The sequence below is a fragment of the Seriola aureovittata genome, chromosome 24, assembly GCF_021018895.1.
Source record: "Seriola aureovittata isolate HTS-2021-v1 ecotype China chromosome 24, ASM2101889v1, whole genome shotgun sequence".
In the NCBI taxonomy this organism is placed as follows: Eukaryota; Metazoa; Chordata; class Actinopteri; order Carangiformes; family Carangidae; genus Seriola; species Seriola aureovittata.
The window spans coordinates 10290860-10308571 of record NC_079387.1 but is presented as its reverse complement, the minus strand read 5'-3'; the positions used below and the strand labels follow the sequence as shown (position 1 = coordinate 10308571).

Here is a 17712-nt window from a genome sequence, read left to right as displayed (position 1 = left end):
ACATAATGCCATTTAACCATTCTCCCGCTGTTTCAGTTTTCACTGTGGATTCCTTTAAATGACAAAAAAAGACAAACACTTTAGTTCAGACATGGTGGATCCCGGTTAATCACACACATATACCGGCTGTCGGGACAGGTGCATGAATACCTGCTTCAGCTGAGGACTCCTGTGTATGAATTTACAGTATTAAATGACAAACCACGTGACTCGAGGACGTTCTGGCGCGTCGTCATTCCGTCGTCACGCCCATTGGTCATCTGCGCTGTCAGTCACTTCCTACAACTTCCGCCTGCTCGGGATATGATGTAACAACTGTTCAGTCAGACTTATCGGAAGTTATAATCGTGTGATAGTAGCTCGTATTTACTGTCAGTCACACTTTTAAAGGCATCGGCGAGTGTGACCGTTTCAAACTTCACCAAATGGCTTATCCAGGATACGGCGGGGTGAGTGAATTATGTGTAACCGTGATTTTACAGTGTTTAAACGAGCTACATTAGCTAGCAGGAAGCTAGCCCCGGGGCTCCTGTTATAGAGAATTTCCGATAGTTTTGGACAAGATGTACTGTGACATGTTTCACTGTCCTCCTCTACACTCAAACCTCCATCGGTGACTTTTTTCTGTTTCAGCTGTAAGTTAGGAGCCATATTGTCTTCCTCTCTTCATTATAAGAATATAAGCTTTATTATAATTGTCTTCCGGTATCACTTTGCAGGAGCAGCCTGCTAGCTAAAACAGCTGACACCTTTAGCTTGACAGCTGTATGTAGCTGAAACAGGGCTTGAGCAGTGTCAAGCCTTCTTCTTATACTGTAATATAATTAATTTAAAGTAATGCAAAACAACTTTTTAGTGTAGGTGTGATTCTTCAGTGTTGACTGCAGTGACTCAATGTTGTAAAATCTTTCAATCAGCCAATAGCAGGCCTCCAGATGTCATGGTGATAAGGACTGCACCTTGTCATAACTCTCATTATAACTCACCCCCTATTGTATTGTGCTGGCATGTTCTATTATATTGAAACATGCAGGAAGAGAAGAGCTTATAAAAGATATTTTCCTCAGGGTTAATGTCAATGACAATAACAATTATCATCAATATGTAAATTGTGTAGCTGCTGCCTCTGCTGGTCACTCCTCTCTGAAACAACCAGGCAGCTGAGACGAAGTCTAAACTCAGGAACATCTGTACACGGCACTGAACGTCATTCAGCAGCTTCATAATTACCAGCCCTATCTCCTCTGTTTTCTGCCTCAGTATGGGGGACCAATGCCAGGCATGCCAGCTCAGGGGATGCACCCACAGGGAATGCCGGGAGGTCCCATGGGGGGTCACATGCCGGGGCATATGGGTGGGCCGATGGGAGGCGCACCACCCCAAGGAGGATATGCCCCCTATGGTGGTGGATATCCAGGCACATATGGAGCCCCACCACCAGCTGCCAATGATCCAATGTGGGGTTACTTTACAGCCATAGCAGGCCAGGTAAGAGTGTGGCCCACTTCAAGTTTGGACAAGATGTAGAAGTATGGTTGCACAGTTGTTGCTATCTAGACTGAATGCTGCAGATAAATAGTCTTTTTGTTTAACGTGGCGTAAGAATGAGTGTGTCTCAGCTTTAAGCGTGACAAGTTTAGACAAGAACAAGAATGCAGGACATTTAAAGCCATTTCAGATGTCAGGGTCTTGTATTAACTTGATACCGCTCCACATAAGTTGTCCTAAGTTTCACCAGTTCAAATGCTGAACTAATGTGTTGCATAATACATCGATTGCATAATACAGTGAATTGGATGTGCTGTATGTTTTCCACAGAACACGTCTCTTAGGATTTTGGTTGTTAAAACAATGGATGAAAATTCATATCGTTGCATTTCTGTGGCAGATTTAGATTCACACACAAACACATGACAGTAAATGCATAAATAAAAAAGACATAATATATTTTGTGTTATATTTTATTTCTGTGTTTGATTAATTTCAGGCATTTTAAATCTTCCATACACAAGATGTGGAGAGTAGCTTGAAACACATGCAGCACAGTTCTCGAGTGTTACAGGGATTTCCGTTTCTTCGCTTCACACCACTCTCCTCAGAACTTTGCTAAGTGTCACACATGACTGTCTGACGTGAGTGTCACTTCCTGCTTCCTACAGGACGGTGAAGTGGATGCAGAAGAACTCCAGAGGTGTCTGACTCAGGCTGGTTTCACCGGCAGCTACAATCGTAAGTTCACCGCTCTCTACATTAGAGGATGAATCATACCACTCTCATCCCACAGCTCCTCAGTATGTAATCTGTATTAACACCACATTAGACACATTAACAGGAAAGGCTTTCAGGGATTTGAGAATTGGGAACTTTTCTAAATGACTGAGGAACTGAGAGAACTCTTGTGGTGTGTATTAAAAGTGGTTTAACAAGACCTCATTCACTTCCCTGTTTCCACATGAAGAGATGCTCCGATACTCTGATGTGTAGAATTAGTCCATAATCACCAAACAGCAATAAGATCATTCAGATTTTGCATTATAAAACCTTAATAGGGAAATTTCTATAAAGCTGAGCTGATTTGATCCTAATTAACTAACTCGCCATCAAATGATGCTTTTAAAAGTTGGATATCGTATTTTTCCAAAACACTAATACAACAAACACACCACCTGCAGCAGACCTGACACAGGAGCAAATATTAGCTTTGTGAATAACCTCCACCTCCTCCCGACATCACCAGTTAGCTGTTACTTTTAGCCTCAGGATGTTTGGCGGTGATGACAGCAGGTTGTTTACATTTGGATCATGAGCTGTTCCTTTATTTTCAAAGTGAATTCTCTGTCACCTTTTTAAAATGATAACTTGGTCTCGACTTCTTCTTTCCAGCGTTCAGCCTGGACACGTGCAGGATCATGATTGCGATGCTCGATGTATCCTTTGTTTATGACAAGTTAAGCGACCATAATGCTCCTGTCACCATTCCCTACTGCGATCAGTGGGCGTGTACATTACCCATGAAGCAGCAGATTTTAAAGCCTTAACCACACCGTCACCAGAGGGACTACACAGGCAAGATGGGTTTCAATGAGTTCAAGGATCTGTTCACGGCGCTCAACGGCTGGAAGCAGAACTTCATGATGTTTGACCAGGACAGGAGTGGAACTGTTGAACCTCATGAGATGACTCAGGCAATCAACGCTATGGGTGAGAGTCTTTAAGTATCAAAGCTTCAGTCCACAGAGAAATGCACACAGCCTGTATTCAGAAACTGAGCCTTAAAACCAGCCGTCAGGACTTCTGGAACTTTGTGATGTCACAACAAAGAAGTCACTAAGCCCCGCCCACCTGGACCCACCATCCAAACCTTGCAGGATCAGTCAGTCAATCAGCACCTGCTGATTCTGACACCTGCATTTGCAGCTCAGGGAGGTCTGACCTACTTTTAGGGCTGTACAGTCATTTTGTCACACACTCTGTAACCACAGTGCCGCATACTGAAATGACTCTTCTCCCTCCATCAGGCTACCGTGTCAGTCCTCAGGCTCTGAACGCAATCATCAAGCGCTACAACAAAGGTGGAAGAGTCTACTTTGACGACTACGTGGCGTGCTGCGTCAAACTGCGAGCCCTCACAGGTACCGAACACAGAGAAGAGCCGACGGGTTCAGTGAACAGCCACGTGCTCTATGATTCAGTTCCATCACACCTGTGTTCTCCGTCGTCTCTGTGTCGCACTAATGTTGTGAAATGTGAAGTGTTGACTCTTCAGTGCCGTGACCGTTTCCTCCTCCTGTTGCAGACAACTTCAGGCGGAGAGACACCATGCAGCAGGGATCTGTCACCTTCCAGTATGACGATGTAAGTCCAACAGTCTTTGCAGCTTCACTGCTTCAGCTTGAGATTTATTAACCTTATTATGAACATGACTAGGACTGGGAGCCTCCCCAGCTCTTAATATCTAAATAAAACGAATTATTTTATCATAAACAACAAGTGGTCAAAGTCAGTGTCATCAACCTCTAACACCTGCACAGATCAGTCTTAAATCACTCGTTTCAGCCTCATGAATCAAAATCAAAATCAGGGAAATTTGCTCACGTTACAGTTGCTGCATCAGCAAAGAATGGAGGATAGGAAATAAGATTCTAAAGATAAAATATAAACAAACATGTCCATATACTGTGATATAAATGAATTAAAAATACAAATATGTAAGCAATCACAAAGAAACTAGTTATAAAACATTGATCTCTCCTGTAGCAGTTGTAATGGTAGTGCTGCGTGCTGTCGGGCGTCGCAGCTGCTGCGATCTCTCGTTTTGATGTTACTTCTCCTTTTGTCTGATTCCACCTGATTGAACAGGAAGTTTTACCCCGCTGGTCTCATTATTAAAGACACTGGAGGAACAAGAAATGAACAGTGAGCTTTTGTGTCAGATGTGCCGTGTTGTTCACACACACACACACACACACACACATCGTACACAGACACACATCACATGACGTTAATTCAAGCTGTGGTCAGCGTGTGAAAAGCTCAGCGCAGCTTTAGAGAGAGAGTTTCCTGTTGACCTCCTGTGGTTGATTTACAAACTGACTCTGTGGTTTACATCCTCTTCCCTCTCTCTCGCTCTCTGTGTGTGTGTGTGTGTGTGTGTGTGTGTGTGTGTGTGTGTGAACAGTTCATCCTGTGCACAATGGCCATCTAGGTGCTGCTGTCTGTCCCACGCCGTGAGATCGGGGGCGTTTAACGGACCGGTCGGCGGCTGAGTCTGGAACAGTGCCTCACAGGAACGCAAAGGGAGGCCAGTAAATTGGACTGAGCGGCCACGAGCTGCAACAGGAAAGTACCCATCGCTTGTAACACTCGCCATAACGCTTTAATCTTGTATTCACACACAGGTGTGCTGAACGTGTGTCAGGTGTAGACACACACACACAGTATCTATCCATGTTAGAGAGGAGTATAATCAGTGTCTTTAAATTTCATTTAGATTTCAGACTTTCAAAATAAAAGCTGCAGACAACACAGCATAGAAATGCATGAATGTTTGTTTTTTACACTTGAAGCGGTGGAACAATTAGAACTGAATCTACCAGCTGTGTTTAACTGGTCAGCTCTTATTTTGAAATATGAAAAGTAAACTGATACTAACAGGATGTTCTGATATGTGTCCCTCCTATTGTGCCATTTATAATCTCTGAATGTACGATTAAATATATCAAAGGCATTTATATAGAGCTTCATATTAACGGCAGCATCGTGGTCAATGAATAAATGTCAGCAGCATTTACAGATAACATGATGTCGATTTTTGCTTTTACACTGAAATTCACACAGTCATGAACTAGTGCATTACGTGTTCTTGGTATTTTCTATGCAGGAAATATTATACACTTCTGTTTTATAAAACGTATATTGAGCCTGACTTCATTAGATTCTAGACGCATATGAGCTTGATGTTTAACTTGATAACAAGCCAAAGTGACTGTGAGCTGATGTGAACCCACACTGATACCTGTTGTTACCGATACTAACATATTAAAGTACTGTCATCCAGCTGCAGCAAAGTCATGTGCCTACTTTCTGTTTCTTCATGTACCCCGTGTTGTAGGAAATATCATATTTTGTTACTCAAAATAAACACTTTTTAATCCGTATGCATTCTGTTTATTAATTTATACAATTGCGCATTTTTCCCCCCAGTCTATTTACACAATATATTTCATTTCTTTAAATATAGTTAAGAACGGAAACATTCAAATTAGCTGTTAAGTGTTGCATTGTATAAAATACAGTGGCAAACATTTAAAAAAATGCATAAAAACAATTGTGAACAGCACTAGATTTAAAAAGTGACATTTATATCCAGTACAGCGAGTTTTTTCTAATCTCTGTGCAAAAGTTTGCGAATCCCGTGAAAGTTCAGGAGACGACTCTTCAGGAGTTTAGGCTTTTAGCAACTTTTGTTCTACATCTGTGCTCGAGAAAGAAAGCTTATCAAAGAAAGCACCCCACGTTCGTGTCCCGTAAAGTAAAGGTTTCTCTTCCATCCCATCATCTCTCACCTCTTCTTCTCTTTCCTGTCGTCTGCACCCTGTCATCTCTTCAACGTGTTTTCAGCAGGGGTGAGGAGGGGGGAGGGTGGGGAGGTTAACATGAAGCCCAGGCTTGTTTAAGTGAGTTCAGAGGGGAAAAGTCAATATAGAAATGACATGAAAATCAATGTGCAACATCAGTCCAAGACAAACTAATCACGGCTGCAGGTGCTGCTCACTCACGTCTCTTGCTACATTGAGAGGCTGTGCGTTCATCACCTTCCCATCATGCCATCCGCAGTCCACACTAACATCAGGGTTTTTTTGTTTGTTTTGTTTTTTAAGAACAAAATCAGATACATAGAAAAATAATGGCAAATTAAAATACTTTGTTTTGTTGTTGTTGTTGTTGTTGTTGTTGTTTTTTTTTTTTAGAAAAATAGGTCTTAACTGTCGCACACAGCCGATTGAGACCTTTTCTCATAATTTAGTCGAGTGCAGTCTCCATGCAATACGTGAGCTCGTGTTGGAATCGGTGTTAGAAAACTAAAAAGGACTAATTCATCTTCATGCAGTTCATGGTTCGGTGCATTTACATCTGTGACGGTGGAGAAGCAGGTTTTTGGTGCGTTGGAGCGACGTCGTTTGTAAAGGCTATAACAGGCTAATAAAGCTAAGGCTATTGAAGGCTGAACTCTTTTTTGTTGTTGTTTGTGTATTTTTTTTTTTCCCCCACATGATGTTTGTTAGTTATGATTATTTATTTAGGAAATTTAATACTTTTCATAAAGATAATGGAAGACCTGAAGCATGCAACCAAAAAGTATCATGAGGGACAGTCGGTTCCCTCCAGCTGTGAGGAGGAGTCAGGATGTCACTTCCTGTCCAGCTGAATCACAGCTGCAGTCAAACTTTAACAATTTCACACTCTTGTAACGGACATTTATGTCAAGGCAGGTTGAGGATTTTATTTTATGACACAATGATTGATTGAGAAATGTCCTTAAAAGAAAGTACGTTTGGTTTCCTTTATACATTTTATTGTGGGTCAAAAATATACAGGCAGCAACTTACAGCACTGTGAACTAGAAATACTGGTGGCCTAGCAACCTCAGGTCCAAACATCATCACTGTAATTAGTCACTCATTACAAACTAGTGGGAACAGTGAGCTCCTTAAAAGCCAAACTGTGGCCTGCTGCTGAGGGACAACTGCTCCAGATCGTCACGCTGTTCGGCCGCCAGTGGATCTCATGCTTCGCAGAGACGATAACGGAGAGGGAGGATTTTTCAGGGTTGATTAAGGCGACGCTCAGCTGTTTGTATATTTGTGACCAATTAGATGAAGTTCTTCATTAAAATCCCCAAAACTGCTTCGACATAAACGTCCGTCACAAGCTTCGACTACAACTGTAAAAACCCCACAACCATGCTCGTGTAATATTCATATGATGCAGGCAATTATATGTTCATTATAAGTTGTGGTCTCCTCGTTTTGTGCCTTGAACATTTACAGTTAACCTCTTGATGTTTGCAAGCGAATGAAATCCCAACACAAACGCTTTTTCTTCGGTCAGGTATAAAATTATTTCCAAAGTGTATTAAACTCTAGAAACACACACACACCACGGTTCAGTGCGGTTAGTCTGGTTCGTCATTATTGCTCTCAAAGGCTGACAAAAGTCTTGTTGTGCTATGGCATGTCCACGCAGCCTCCACACACGATGGTGTCGCACTGTGTCGTGTATTTTTTGAGCTGAATGAGAAGTGGTTTCCTTGTGTTGTGGCAATGTGGTGTACAGTAGGCACGCTAAATATACAGACAGATCTCCGCCGGAGTTTGTAACTGCGTCAATTGTGTTGGAGCCGCTGATACGAGATGAGTTTTCAAGAAGCTTTTTTTGTCCCCGCGAGGAGGGAAGAGTCATAGAAAATGAGACTGGAGAGCTACAGTGGTGCGTGTGTGCATGTGCATGTGCGTGTGTGTGTGTGTGTGTGAGAGCATGCCGAGGTCACACCTGGTGAGTGTCAGCGTGTGTGAGGAACATGCAACAGAAAAGATGGGAAACAGAAACATGCATATCTCTTTTAGAAAAAGCACATCAGGTGCCTCGTGTTGCTGGCAGTGGTCTATTTGAAGTATGTACACAGTAGATGATGACTTTACATACAGTATGATAATAATATAGTGTATAAATACCTCTGTATAAATGGACTTTATACATCTAAATCAGAGTAGCGACGGGGGGTGGGAGAGATTTTCCGAAAAGGAATGGAAGAAAGTCTACAGTTTGTTTTCCTTTGCATATTCAGTCTCTTTCTTAGACCCTGAGTCAAGCTTGAGAGAAGACCTTCAGTCAGTGTAAAAGGGTGGGGAGGAGTGTGTGTGTGTGTGTGTGTGTGTGTGTGTGTGTGTGTGTGTGTGTGTGTGTGTGTGTGTGTGTGTGTGTGTGTGTGTGTGTGTGTGAGAGTGTGGGTGGGGGGGTCGTCTACTTTCCTGGAAGCCCCGGGTCAGAAACTGGCCGGTGGAGTCCCAACATCCCTGAGCTGCTGGGGACGTCAGGTAGAGAGGCTTGTCGGCCTGAAGGGAACCTCGGTGGCTGCTCTTGTTGTTGTTGTTGTTGTTGTTGTTGTTGTTGTTGTTGTTGTTGTTGTTGGTGGTGCTGTCGCTCTGGAGTGTGCGCGTTGTTCTGCGTGTGTCTCTGCTCCGTGTCGGCGTCGCCCTCGTCGAGCAGTCCGGCAAAGTCCCCGTCTGGAAGAGTCTCTGTGTGGAGGAGGACCGGGGAGGTTTCTTTGGGTTTGTTCTGGGCCGTCTCTGGGCCGGGGCTCTGAGGGAGACACACGGGTCACTCAGGGATTTGTTGAACTCTGCCTGAAGCTGCAGTTTAACTTCCACATGTATTTTTTTCAGTGGAATCAGCTGGTAAAAACTAACAGCATGACCCAGCTGGGCCACTGTACATGTCCAGTGTCTGTCAGCTGACAGAAACACACACACAAATGATTATTGTTTTCATCACCGATTAATCTGCTGATTATTTTCTCAATTAATCGATTCATCATTTGTTGTATTAAACAGAAGAATATGATGTAAAATGCCAGCAGCTTGTCGTGTTCACATTATACAATCTAAGTGACATTTGAACCTAAGGAGATAAATTAATAAAAATTACAGTTAAATAAAATACTTCCTGATGAATGATGTTTTATCCTGACTTGTTGTTATTTAAAGGGCCGGTACGTCTGCAGCGTAACGTCACCTGTGGTCGAGGTGGAGCAGGACCGAGGCTGAGGTCCGACTGGATGGCGGACAGCGGCTGGAGCCTGACGGCCGGCCTCTGGTACTCGGGGCTGGAGGTGACGGTGCTGTAGGCGGGGGGGCCGGCGGTGGTCTGCCTCTGGAGCAGCTGCAGGATGGCCTGGATGTCTGCCGTCATCTGGGACTCCAGTCTGACCGACAACACAAAACAACACGACGTGAAGAACAAGAAGAAACAAGTGGTTGATCTTAGCGGTTATTGGTTCTGTAACAGTTCTGATAATCACAGCTGAAGATGCTGATTATTATTGATTACGACTGAACAGCTCCTATCAGTGAATGTTTAACCGTCACTGCAGTTTCCACTGTTTTCCAGCCGATTGTCGTCGTCGTCGTCATCGTCTCTCTCACTGCTGTGACCTAATTTCCCCGCAGGGCTCAATCATTTCATCTCATCATCGCCATGAAGAACAGCTCAGGCCGACTGTCGGCCCGTCATCAATATAATGACTGATATCATCTGTGGCCCTGTTCTCCGCTGTAAACAAAGTGAGCAGACACAAACAGGACGGACGACGGATGGATTGTCATCAGTGATATAGTATAGTAATATATAATACAGTGACAGTGTTGTCATTGTGCTGGATGGGTGGTCAGTACTAAAACCAAACACTAGGGGGAGACTCAGACTCAAACCTGAGTGTAGCTGCTTTGATGCTTTCTGAAATGTGAATCTTCAGCTCTGACACGTTACACGAACATGAATCTGATTTAATACGATTCAGTGTCACACGGCGGAGCAGCGCTCAGTGGTTGAAGAAGGATTTCAGTCCTTAACTTCAGTAAAATTACCAGTAAAAGTCCAGAATTCAAAAGGAGCAAATGAGCAGGAAACAGCTGCTAGGACTGATGAATTATTACCCATCACATTAGTGGGTTGTTAATATTAAGCAGCATTTTAATGTTGTAGCTGGTTGAAGTGAAGCTGATATTAACTATTAATTTAATCTGTAACAATGCACCATAATTAAAAGGTTTTCATGTTTTGAATTTCATTCTTAATGACAGTAATGCATCAGCCCATATATCGAGAGTATGTCACCTGTAAGAGGATATAATATCATCACATATATACTGCACCTGGATGCAGATTTTTATGGGCTAAACATACATGTCAATATGTGAAATTGTTCCCATTTATATTAGATTTCATATATAATTTTTACATGTTTTATTTTTATATGTACAAATATTTCATATGTGGAAATCCAATATATGTACATGCAAATCTATTATATTTACGTCTAAATAAATGTCAGGTAAACTATTAAAAAGTACAATACTTCACTGTAATATTGTGGACAATGAAAATACTGAAGTAAAGTAATTTTTAAATTGTACTTAATTGTGGTATTTGAGTAAATGTTGATGTGTAAGATTGTTTGAGCATATTATTTTACCTCCCAGTCGTTACTGTGTTGTTTGAATCATTTATCTTTATATTGATCTTTTTGAGATCATGTCACGGAGGTAAACCTGTAGGTAAACTAAAATAGAGGTAAACCGAAATACCAAATACCTGCACTGTGTGTCATCATTTAATGCAGCAAGTTACATCATATCATGGAGCGTCTGAAGGTGGTGAATCACCTTTTCTCTCCACACACTCCTTTTCTCAGTCGGTCGGTGAAACAGCAGAGACAGCAAACGGAGCGAGTCGCTCTGCCAGGTGCCTGTTTCCCTCTCTACAGGATAATAAGTGTAAATCAACACTACGGCTCGGGCCTGGCTCTGTCAAATGAGGGTTAGGTGTGCAGCGGCCGTGCAAGCCGCTTCAGACAGACACTCAACCAAACACGGGCACAAATGGACGGAGGACGTCCAGCCGTGGGGCGACTGGCGTGACCCCACAACTCCACTGGGAGGCGAATGGAAGATAAGTGAGGAGAATAGTTCTTTACCTCACATCCACACTCCTCCATAAAACTCTGCAACTTCACCATGACTCCACCACTCCAACCTCACAGGATGACGTCAAGAGTCTTTGCAACTCATGGCAGCGCGCTATAAATAGACGCCCACTGACTGTCTGCCTCCCCCTCATCTGTGTCGGAGCACCAGCAGAGAGTCACACGAGCTGCTCGCACAGTCCGCTTCTCTGCATTAACGCAGCTGCAGCGGGTGTCTGGCCTGAAATGTCTCCAGTTTTCAGCCAATTATAGGCACAATCACATGGGCGGGAACGGCGAAGCTCTGAACGATGACTGAGGTTGGAGAGAAAAAAAGAAAAAAAAGAAAAGCGTATTAATGAGAGATGGAGCCAAACACGATCCCGAAGGTGTCTTTAGTTATTTAAAGGTCACGAGCCTCATCTCTAAAAGACGTTTCCATTCATTTTATTATGATTTAACTGATATTAAAAGCTCCATCCAGTCTAAAAGGTCTGTGTCCATGTGTAGTGTGATTATAGATCAGGTCTAGCTTCTATATTAATACTGTGAAAGTATCAAAGCCTCAGTCCACAGAGAAATGCACACAGCCTGTATTCAGAAACTGAGCCTTAAAACCAGCCGTCAGGACTTCCTGTAACTCTGTGATGTCACAGTCACAGTCATGTAAAATATGGCCCTTTAAAAATGAACAGTGACTCATAAGTGAAAGTTCTTCCTTCTTCCTCCATTACCCACAATGCAACTCAACCATGGTCAGTTCAAGTGGAGATTCAGGTGTGTTATGGTAGTAGCTACAGAGGTGTGGTAAACTCACGTCTTTGTAGCTCCGCAACACCTGGAAACACACAACAACCGGAGTTCCCCTGTAACAGGTGTGAGCGCCACCTGATTTTCATCACTGATGGGATCTCAGATAAAACCAGAGACGGATTACACCAACGAGGCCACACACCATCCTCACAGGAAGTATCGCCTTCACGCCGTATATTTCACCTCAGCTGGATCAGGTGTGTCCCCGGATGTTAACATGCTGTGTCCCCCCCCCCTCCTCCCCCCTCCACACCTGTTGAGGTGCTGCTGCAGCAGGTCCAGACGTTGCTCCACCTCTCCGTAGGTGAGGTCCGTGTCGCTGTCGTCCTCCCCGGCCGGCGTCTCCTGACACTGGGTTGACTCCTCTGCGCTCTGGCTGGGACGCTGACGCACCCACTCATCTGCATGGTGCTCTGGGGAGAGAGACGTGTGGGCAAACACACGCACACACACACACACACACACACACACACACACACACACACACACACGGAGGAAAATGATGTGTGTTATTAGAGCAGCGCCTCAGGGGGAAGCTTCTTCCTGTGTCATCATTTAGCTTCACTGAGCTCTGATCAGCTCGCTGCCTCCTGGATCCTCACATGTCTCCCACAGAGGAAAACGCTCGTGCGACCTCGGGGTTGACAATCGCACCCTCGGAGGAATCGTCGTTCCCCTGCTTCTGGGGTTTGTGGGCGAGGAACAGCAAGTGATGGCTGGAGATTAAATTGGCATTTCCTGTTCTCTCCAGGAATCAATATCTGCTCTCCTCTCTGGAAGAAATCCTCTTATGGCACAGCTGAATTATGGGATATCACTATCAAATCAACACGCTGACACAGCCTCGGCGTAGAATCATGCTGGGTTTAACTTGGCAGTTAGAATACAGGGAAATCCTGCAGTAAAGGTTACTGTTGTGTGTGTGTGTGTGTGTGTGTTTCTTCACTGGATGGTTTTATGGGGATTTAAACCGACAGCACGGCCGCTTCTTCTGACACCAGGTCACATGAGGTCAAGCTGCAGACACAAGCCGGTGTGTTTGCTCAACATGTATCAGCGGGCGGACGGAGAAACGTCTCAGTCTCAGCTCTCTGTCTGTTCCGCGGCCGCGCCGTGTCGTACTTAAATTTCACACTAACCGAGTAAATAATTAAACCTTATCCCTCAGATTTCCTACAAAGATTTAACAACACAACACAACATGATTTTACCTAATGTTTCCTGTAAATCCTTTATTTGGTCGTGACCTACGATCAAAGGGGGGTGTGTGACCCCGGTGCTGGTCGCTGCGTATAATCCTCTTACATTTTTATTACTGAGTCGGTTTGAGGTTTCACCATAATGACACATAATCCTTGTTTGGATTTTTAATAGGTGTGACATTCCTCCTCTGGGGTTTAGGGATCTTTTATTTATTTTATTTTTTTTGGTTTTTCTAAATGAACTTCTGAGCCAATTACCATTCAGTAAAACTTTAGAGGACACGCTGCAGATTTACAGCAATTAGCTTAACAGAGAAATAACAGTGTTGTTTTGTTTTTTGATGTTTGGGCAAAAATAGAAACAAATCAGATAGATATAAAAGATATATTTGATTGACAGGAAAAAGAGAAAAGGGCTTTTGAGCCAAATATAAATCCATCATTACAAAATAAAAGTCTGCATGAAAAGTGATGTAGGAGTGATTAAGGTGGATGTTTCCATCACCTTTATAAGCCTGGTCCTGTGTGTTGTCTCCGGCCTGTGCGTCGGGAGCGCCGCTCAGCCCGAAGCCCAGGGAGTTGTCCCTAACTACCGGGTAGCCCGGCACACCGGAGCACAAGGGCCTCTGCTCCTCTTCCTCCTCCCTGCCTTCCTCCTCCTCCTCCTCGTCCTCGTCCTCCGCCTCCTCGGCCGACTCCCTCCTCTCCTCGGTTGCCGAGGCGGCGTAGATCTGCCTCCCCTGCTTGGAGTCGCAGTAGGTGGCCACCGGCTCCTTGTTGTGGGAACCTACGGGGAGAAGTGGTAATCAGGAGAACTGCTGAGGGAGCACTGACTTCCTCTGGGGAAGTCTGGGTTGTCTCATTATCTTCTGACAACACGTAGCAAGTGTTTTGCTTCGGGGGTTGAAATGAGGACAAACAATGTCGAAGGAGAGTTTCTACATGTGACCAACATGTAAATGAACACGGCTCATCGCGCCGAGCGGGAGGCTGTGAGACGGTACACTCTCCGTCCTCACTTGTGTTATATCGGGAGATGGTGATACAGTATTCAGATGGTCCGTAACCATGGTGACCAATTACATTTGCCTGAATCAAAGCCAAAAATGCCGAGCGCTGCTGCGCGGAGGCTCAGTCTCCGAGTCCCAAGTCTCCCGGCTGTTAGAAGTCAAATTACAGCAGCTCCCACACGGAGCGCGCCGTCATCTGGAAGCTGCCCGACAAGTCTGAGGGCAGGGAGGCAGTTTATCTGCAGAGGAGCTGATCTGAGGAGAGACTTTCTCACGAGGATACACAAGGTCCGGGAGGCTCAGGAAGTTCAGTGTCTCTAATGAGCCGGCACAAACTGAACCGGGATTATAAACCGTTTCATAAAACTGACTCAGGATTATTTCAGGACTTTGAAACACACACTTGTGATATCAATTCACAGCGAGGACGACCGGGGGTTAAACTGGGATTTATGAGGTGGGGCTGCAGGGGAGAGGGGGGGGGGGGGCTCTGCTGAAAATGTTAGCTAACTCGGAAATAAACATTTGAAAGCAAAATAACAACGTCTGATAATTGATACCAGTGACCCGTAAAGCTCGTTAGTAACATCGGTGAAGAAATCACCTCAAATCTTTCCCTCTGCAGTCTAAAATAAACCTCCCATTCAAAAAGCATCAACTTCTCTAATTAATTACTACAGATACTGGTCTTTAAGGAAAGTAGAAACAAACTTTACCGAACCCCTGTGAGTTCAGTGTGAGTGCAGTGCTCTGTTTGTAATCACATCATCCTGGGTTCAATCCAATTTACATGTCAAATAGAAGCAAAGCCAGATGGAAAATGATGTTTAATAATTTATCTGAGTTGTTGCCGTAAAGTGTCCGCAGAGTGATTCAGTCAACAAATGTTCACTGCAGTTATAATGAAGCTAATTAACAGCTCTGACCCGGGACTCCATCGTTGTTCTCTCTTTAAATGTGATTCAAGGATTGATCCAGGCTTCATTATATTTATATTTGCTCACAGTTTTATGCAACAGTTTAATCCTGGTTCGTTCAAGACTGACTTTTCATAGCGCTTCTCTGAGCATCCTTCATCAAATCCCTCTCAGGCTTAATGAGGGTTTCCACGGTAACTTAGGTCAGACTTATTTAAAACCTCCTTTACAAGCAGCAACATTCATGACGAGCGATACAGCGAATGAGCGAGAGCAGCTTTGGTGACGCCATGTTGTGTCTCTGACCTGTGGACGACTTCCTCCTGTAGGACACCCGCCTTCGACAGTTGATGTCATCCGTGTTGGAATCAGCTGCTTGCGGGAACGTCGTCTGTAAACAAAAGGACATGTATGTAACAAACAAACAAAGGTCACCTCCTGGAGACAAAATTAGAAATGGCTCTCAGGACGTTCTCATGCGTCTCCCTCTCTTTCTTTCCAGCACAACGAGCGCTGACACTTCCGCTTTTTTTAAGAGATAAACAAAACGAGGGGCCGGCGTCCATTCGCACTCGCATGACGCCACGGGCCGCGCACGTCTTGTCCGCTACACCCGATTCATCATAATTACAGCGAACATCGTGTCCTCCGTCCGTGACATCTACCCTTAATGCTCCACTAATACTCTCGATCTCTCACTCGTGTCCTCCGGCACATGGCAGAATTAGCTCTCGTGCTTTTATTCCCACAACCACAGATGACTTGAAGGCCTGAAGTGAATTAATAATAAAGCCATTCCTCCGTCTTAAATGGACGTGACAGAGATACGACACATGGAATAGACAGTTTAATTCAAGTAATGGTCTCTACAGAAGAATTCTTACCAAGATTGATTTCATATAAAAACCCCTCAATCCATTTCCCTGCTTCCTACACAGGAGGAGGCGTCGGCGCGCCCGTGCTCGATGATTACCTTGGCGTTTTCATCGCGGAGGTCAAAGGTCAGCTCCAAGTTGGTGAGGAAGTGGTCTGCAAACTCTGGATACATGTCCAGCACCTCCAGAATCTCCTCCCTCTGAATGGTGTGAAGGTCGCAGTAACTCAGCGCCCGCACGTCCGCGCACGACTTCCCCGGCTTGGCGAACAGGTGGATCATCTCGCCGAAGATGTCGTTCTTACCTACGGGAGGAACAGGCACAGGTATACGCCGATCTCACTGTTATCCAATTTCATTATTCTTATTTTCATTATTGCAAAACTGTTTTTATAAAACTTCCAAAATAAAAGTCTGTTGTTATTTTGCAACAGCATTTTTTCCCCAATGAGACTAAGATATATACAAATACGATGGTCAGCCAATCACCTGGCTCTCAATCATGTCAGTGTCTTGTGATACGTGATCACATGCAAATGGTGTTTAAACAAGGTGGTATGGAAATGCAGCGATCAGCACGTCTCTGAAAGGAGAGGAGGAAATGTTCTGACTTGTGTTTGACCTGGTTCTTACTCATCATGACCCTGATGTCATGTCACCGGGTTTCACCAAACCTAACCGGCTCCATGAAAACACTCCTTTAAAGGAGGAGAAGAGAGGAGAGAGGAGAGGAGAGAGGAGAGGAGGAGAGGAAACAAGAGGGGAGGAAACGAGAGAGGAGAGAGGAGAGGAGAGAGGAGAGGAGGAGAGGAAACAAGAGGGGAGGAAACGAGAGAGGAGAGAGGAGAGGAGGAGAGGAAACAAGAGAGGAAATGAGAGGAGAGGAAACAAGAGGGGAGGAAACAAGAGAGGAGAGAGGAGAGGAGGAGAGGAGAGGAAACGAGAGGAAAGAGGAGAGGAAACGAGAGGAAAGGAAACAAGAGAGGAAAGAGGAGAGGAAAGGAAACGAGAGAGGAGAGGAGAGAAACGGAGAGGAGAGGAGGAGGGGAGAGGAAGCAAGAGGAAAGGAAACAAGAGAGGAAGAGGAGAGGAAAGGAAACAAGAGAGGAAAGAGGAGAGAAAGGAAACAAGAGAGGAGAGAGGAGAGGAGAGGGGAGAGGAAGCAAGAGGAAAGGAAACAAGAGAGGAAAGAGGAGAGGAAAGGAAACGAGAGAGGAGAGGAGAGAAACGGAGAGGAGAGGAAACAAGAGAGGAAAGAGGAGAGGAAAGGAAACAAGAGAGGAAAGAGGAGAGGAAACGAGAGAGAGAGAGGAGAGAGGAGAGGAGAGAGGAGAGGAGGAGAGGAAACAAGAGGGGAGGAAACGAGAGAGGAGAGAGGAGAGGAGGAGAGGAAACAAGAGAGGAAATGAGAGGAGAGAGGAAACAAGAGGGGAGGAAACGAGAGAGGAGAGAGGAGAGGAGGAGAGGAGAGGAAACGAGAGGAAAGAGGAGAGGAAACGAGAGGAAAGGAAACAAGAGAGGAAGAGGAGAGGAAAGGAAACGAGAGAGGAGAGGAGAGAAACGGAGAGGAGAGGAGGAGAGGAGAGGAGAGGAGAGGAGGAGAGGAAACAAGAGAGGAAAGAGGAGAGGAAAGGAAACAAGAGAGGAAAGAGGA

General features: G+C 44.7%; 2 protein-coding genes across 5 annotated transcripts in view; one reads left to right on the top strand and one right to left on the bottom strand.

Moving 5' to 3' along the window:
• Positions 1 to 288: 288 nt before the first annotated feature.
• On the top strand, positions 289 to 5657 carry gca (grancalcin). Its single transcript, XM_056370319.1, has 8 exons — positions 289 to 449; positions 1261 to 1488; positions 2160 to 2229; positions 2884 to 2927; positions 3054 to 3201; positions 3519 to 3632; positions 3797 to 3855; positions 4679 to 5657. The coding sequence occupies exons 1-8, from the start codon at positions 426 to 428 to the stop codon at positions 4703 to 4705; spliced, it is 714 nt and encodes a 237-aa protein (XP_056226294.1). The 5' UTR covers positions 289 to 425; the 3' UTR covers positions 4706 to 5657.
• Positions 5039 to 17712, bottom strand: part of kcnh7 (potassium channel, voltage gated eag related subfamily H, member 7) — a 61501-nt gene continuing 48827 nt past the window's right edge. For all 4 annotated transcript variants that reach the window (XM_056370315.1, XM_056370316.1, XM_056370317.1 and 1 more), the window contains 6 exons: positions 16158 to 16363; positions 15491 to 15575; positions 13763 to 14044; positions 12309 to 12468; positions 9295 to 9484; positions 5039 to 8862 (listed from right to left, as the gene is read on the bottom strand). In XM_056370315.1, coding sequence (XP_056226290.1) covers positions 8524 to 8862; positions 9295 to 9484; positions 12309 to 12468; positions 13763 to 14044; positions 15491 to 15575; positions 16158 to 16363 — 1262 coding nt within the window. In that variant the 3' untranslated portion in view covers positions 5039 to 8523. The remainder of the gene's footprint in view (positions 8863 to 9294; positions 9485 to 12308; positions 12469 to 13762; positions 14045 to 15490; positions 15576 to 16157; positions 16364 to 17712) is intronic.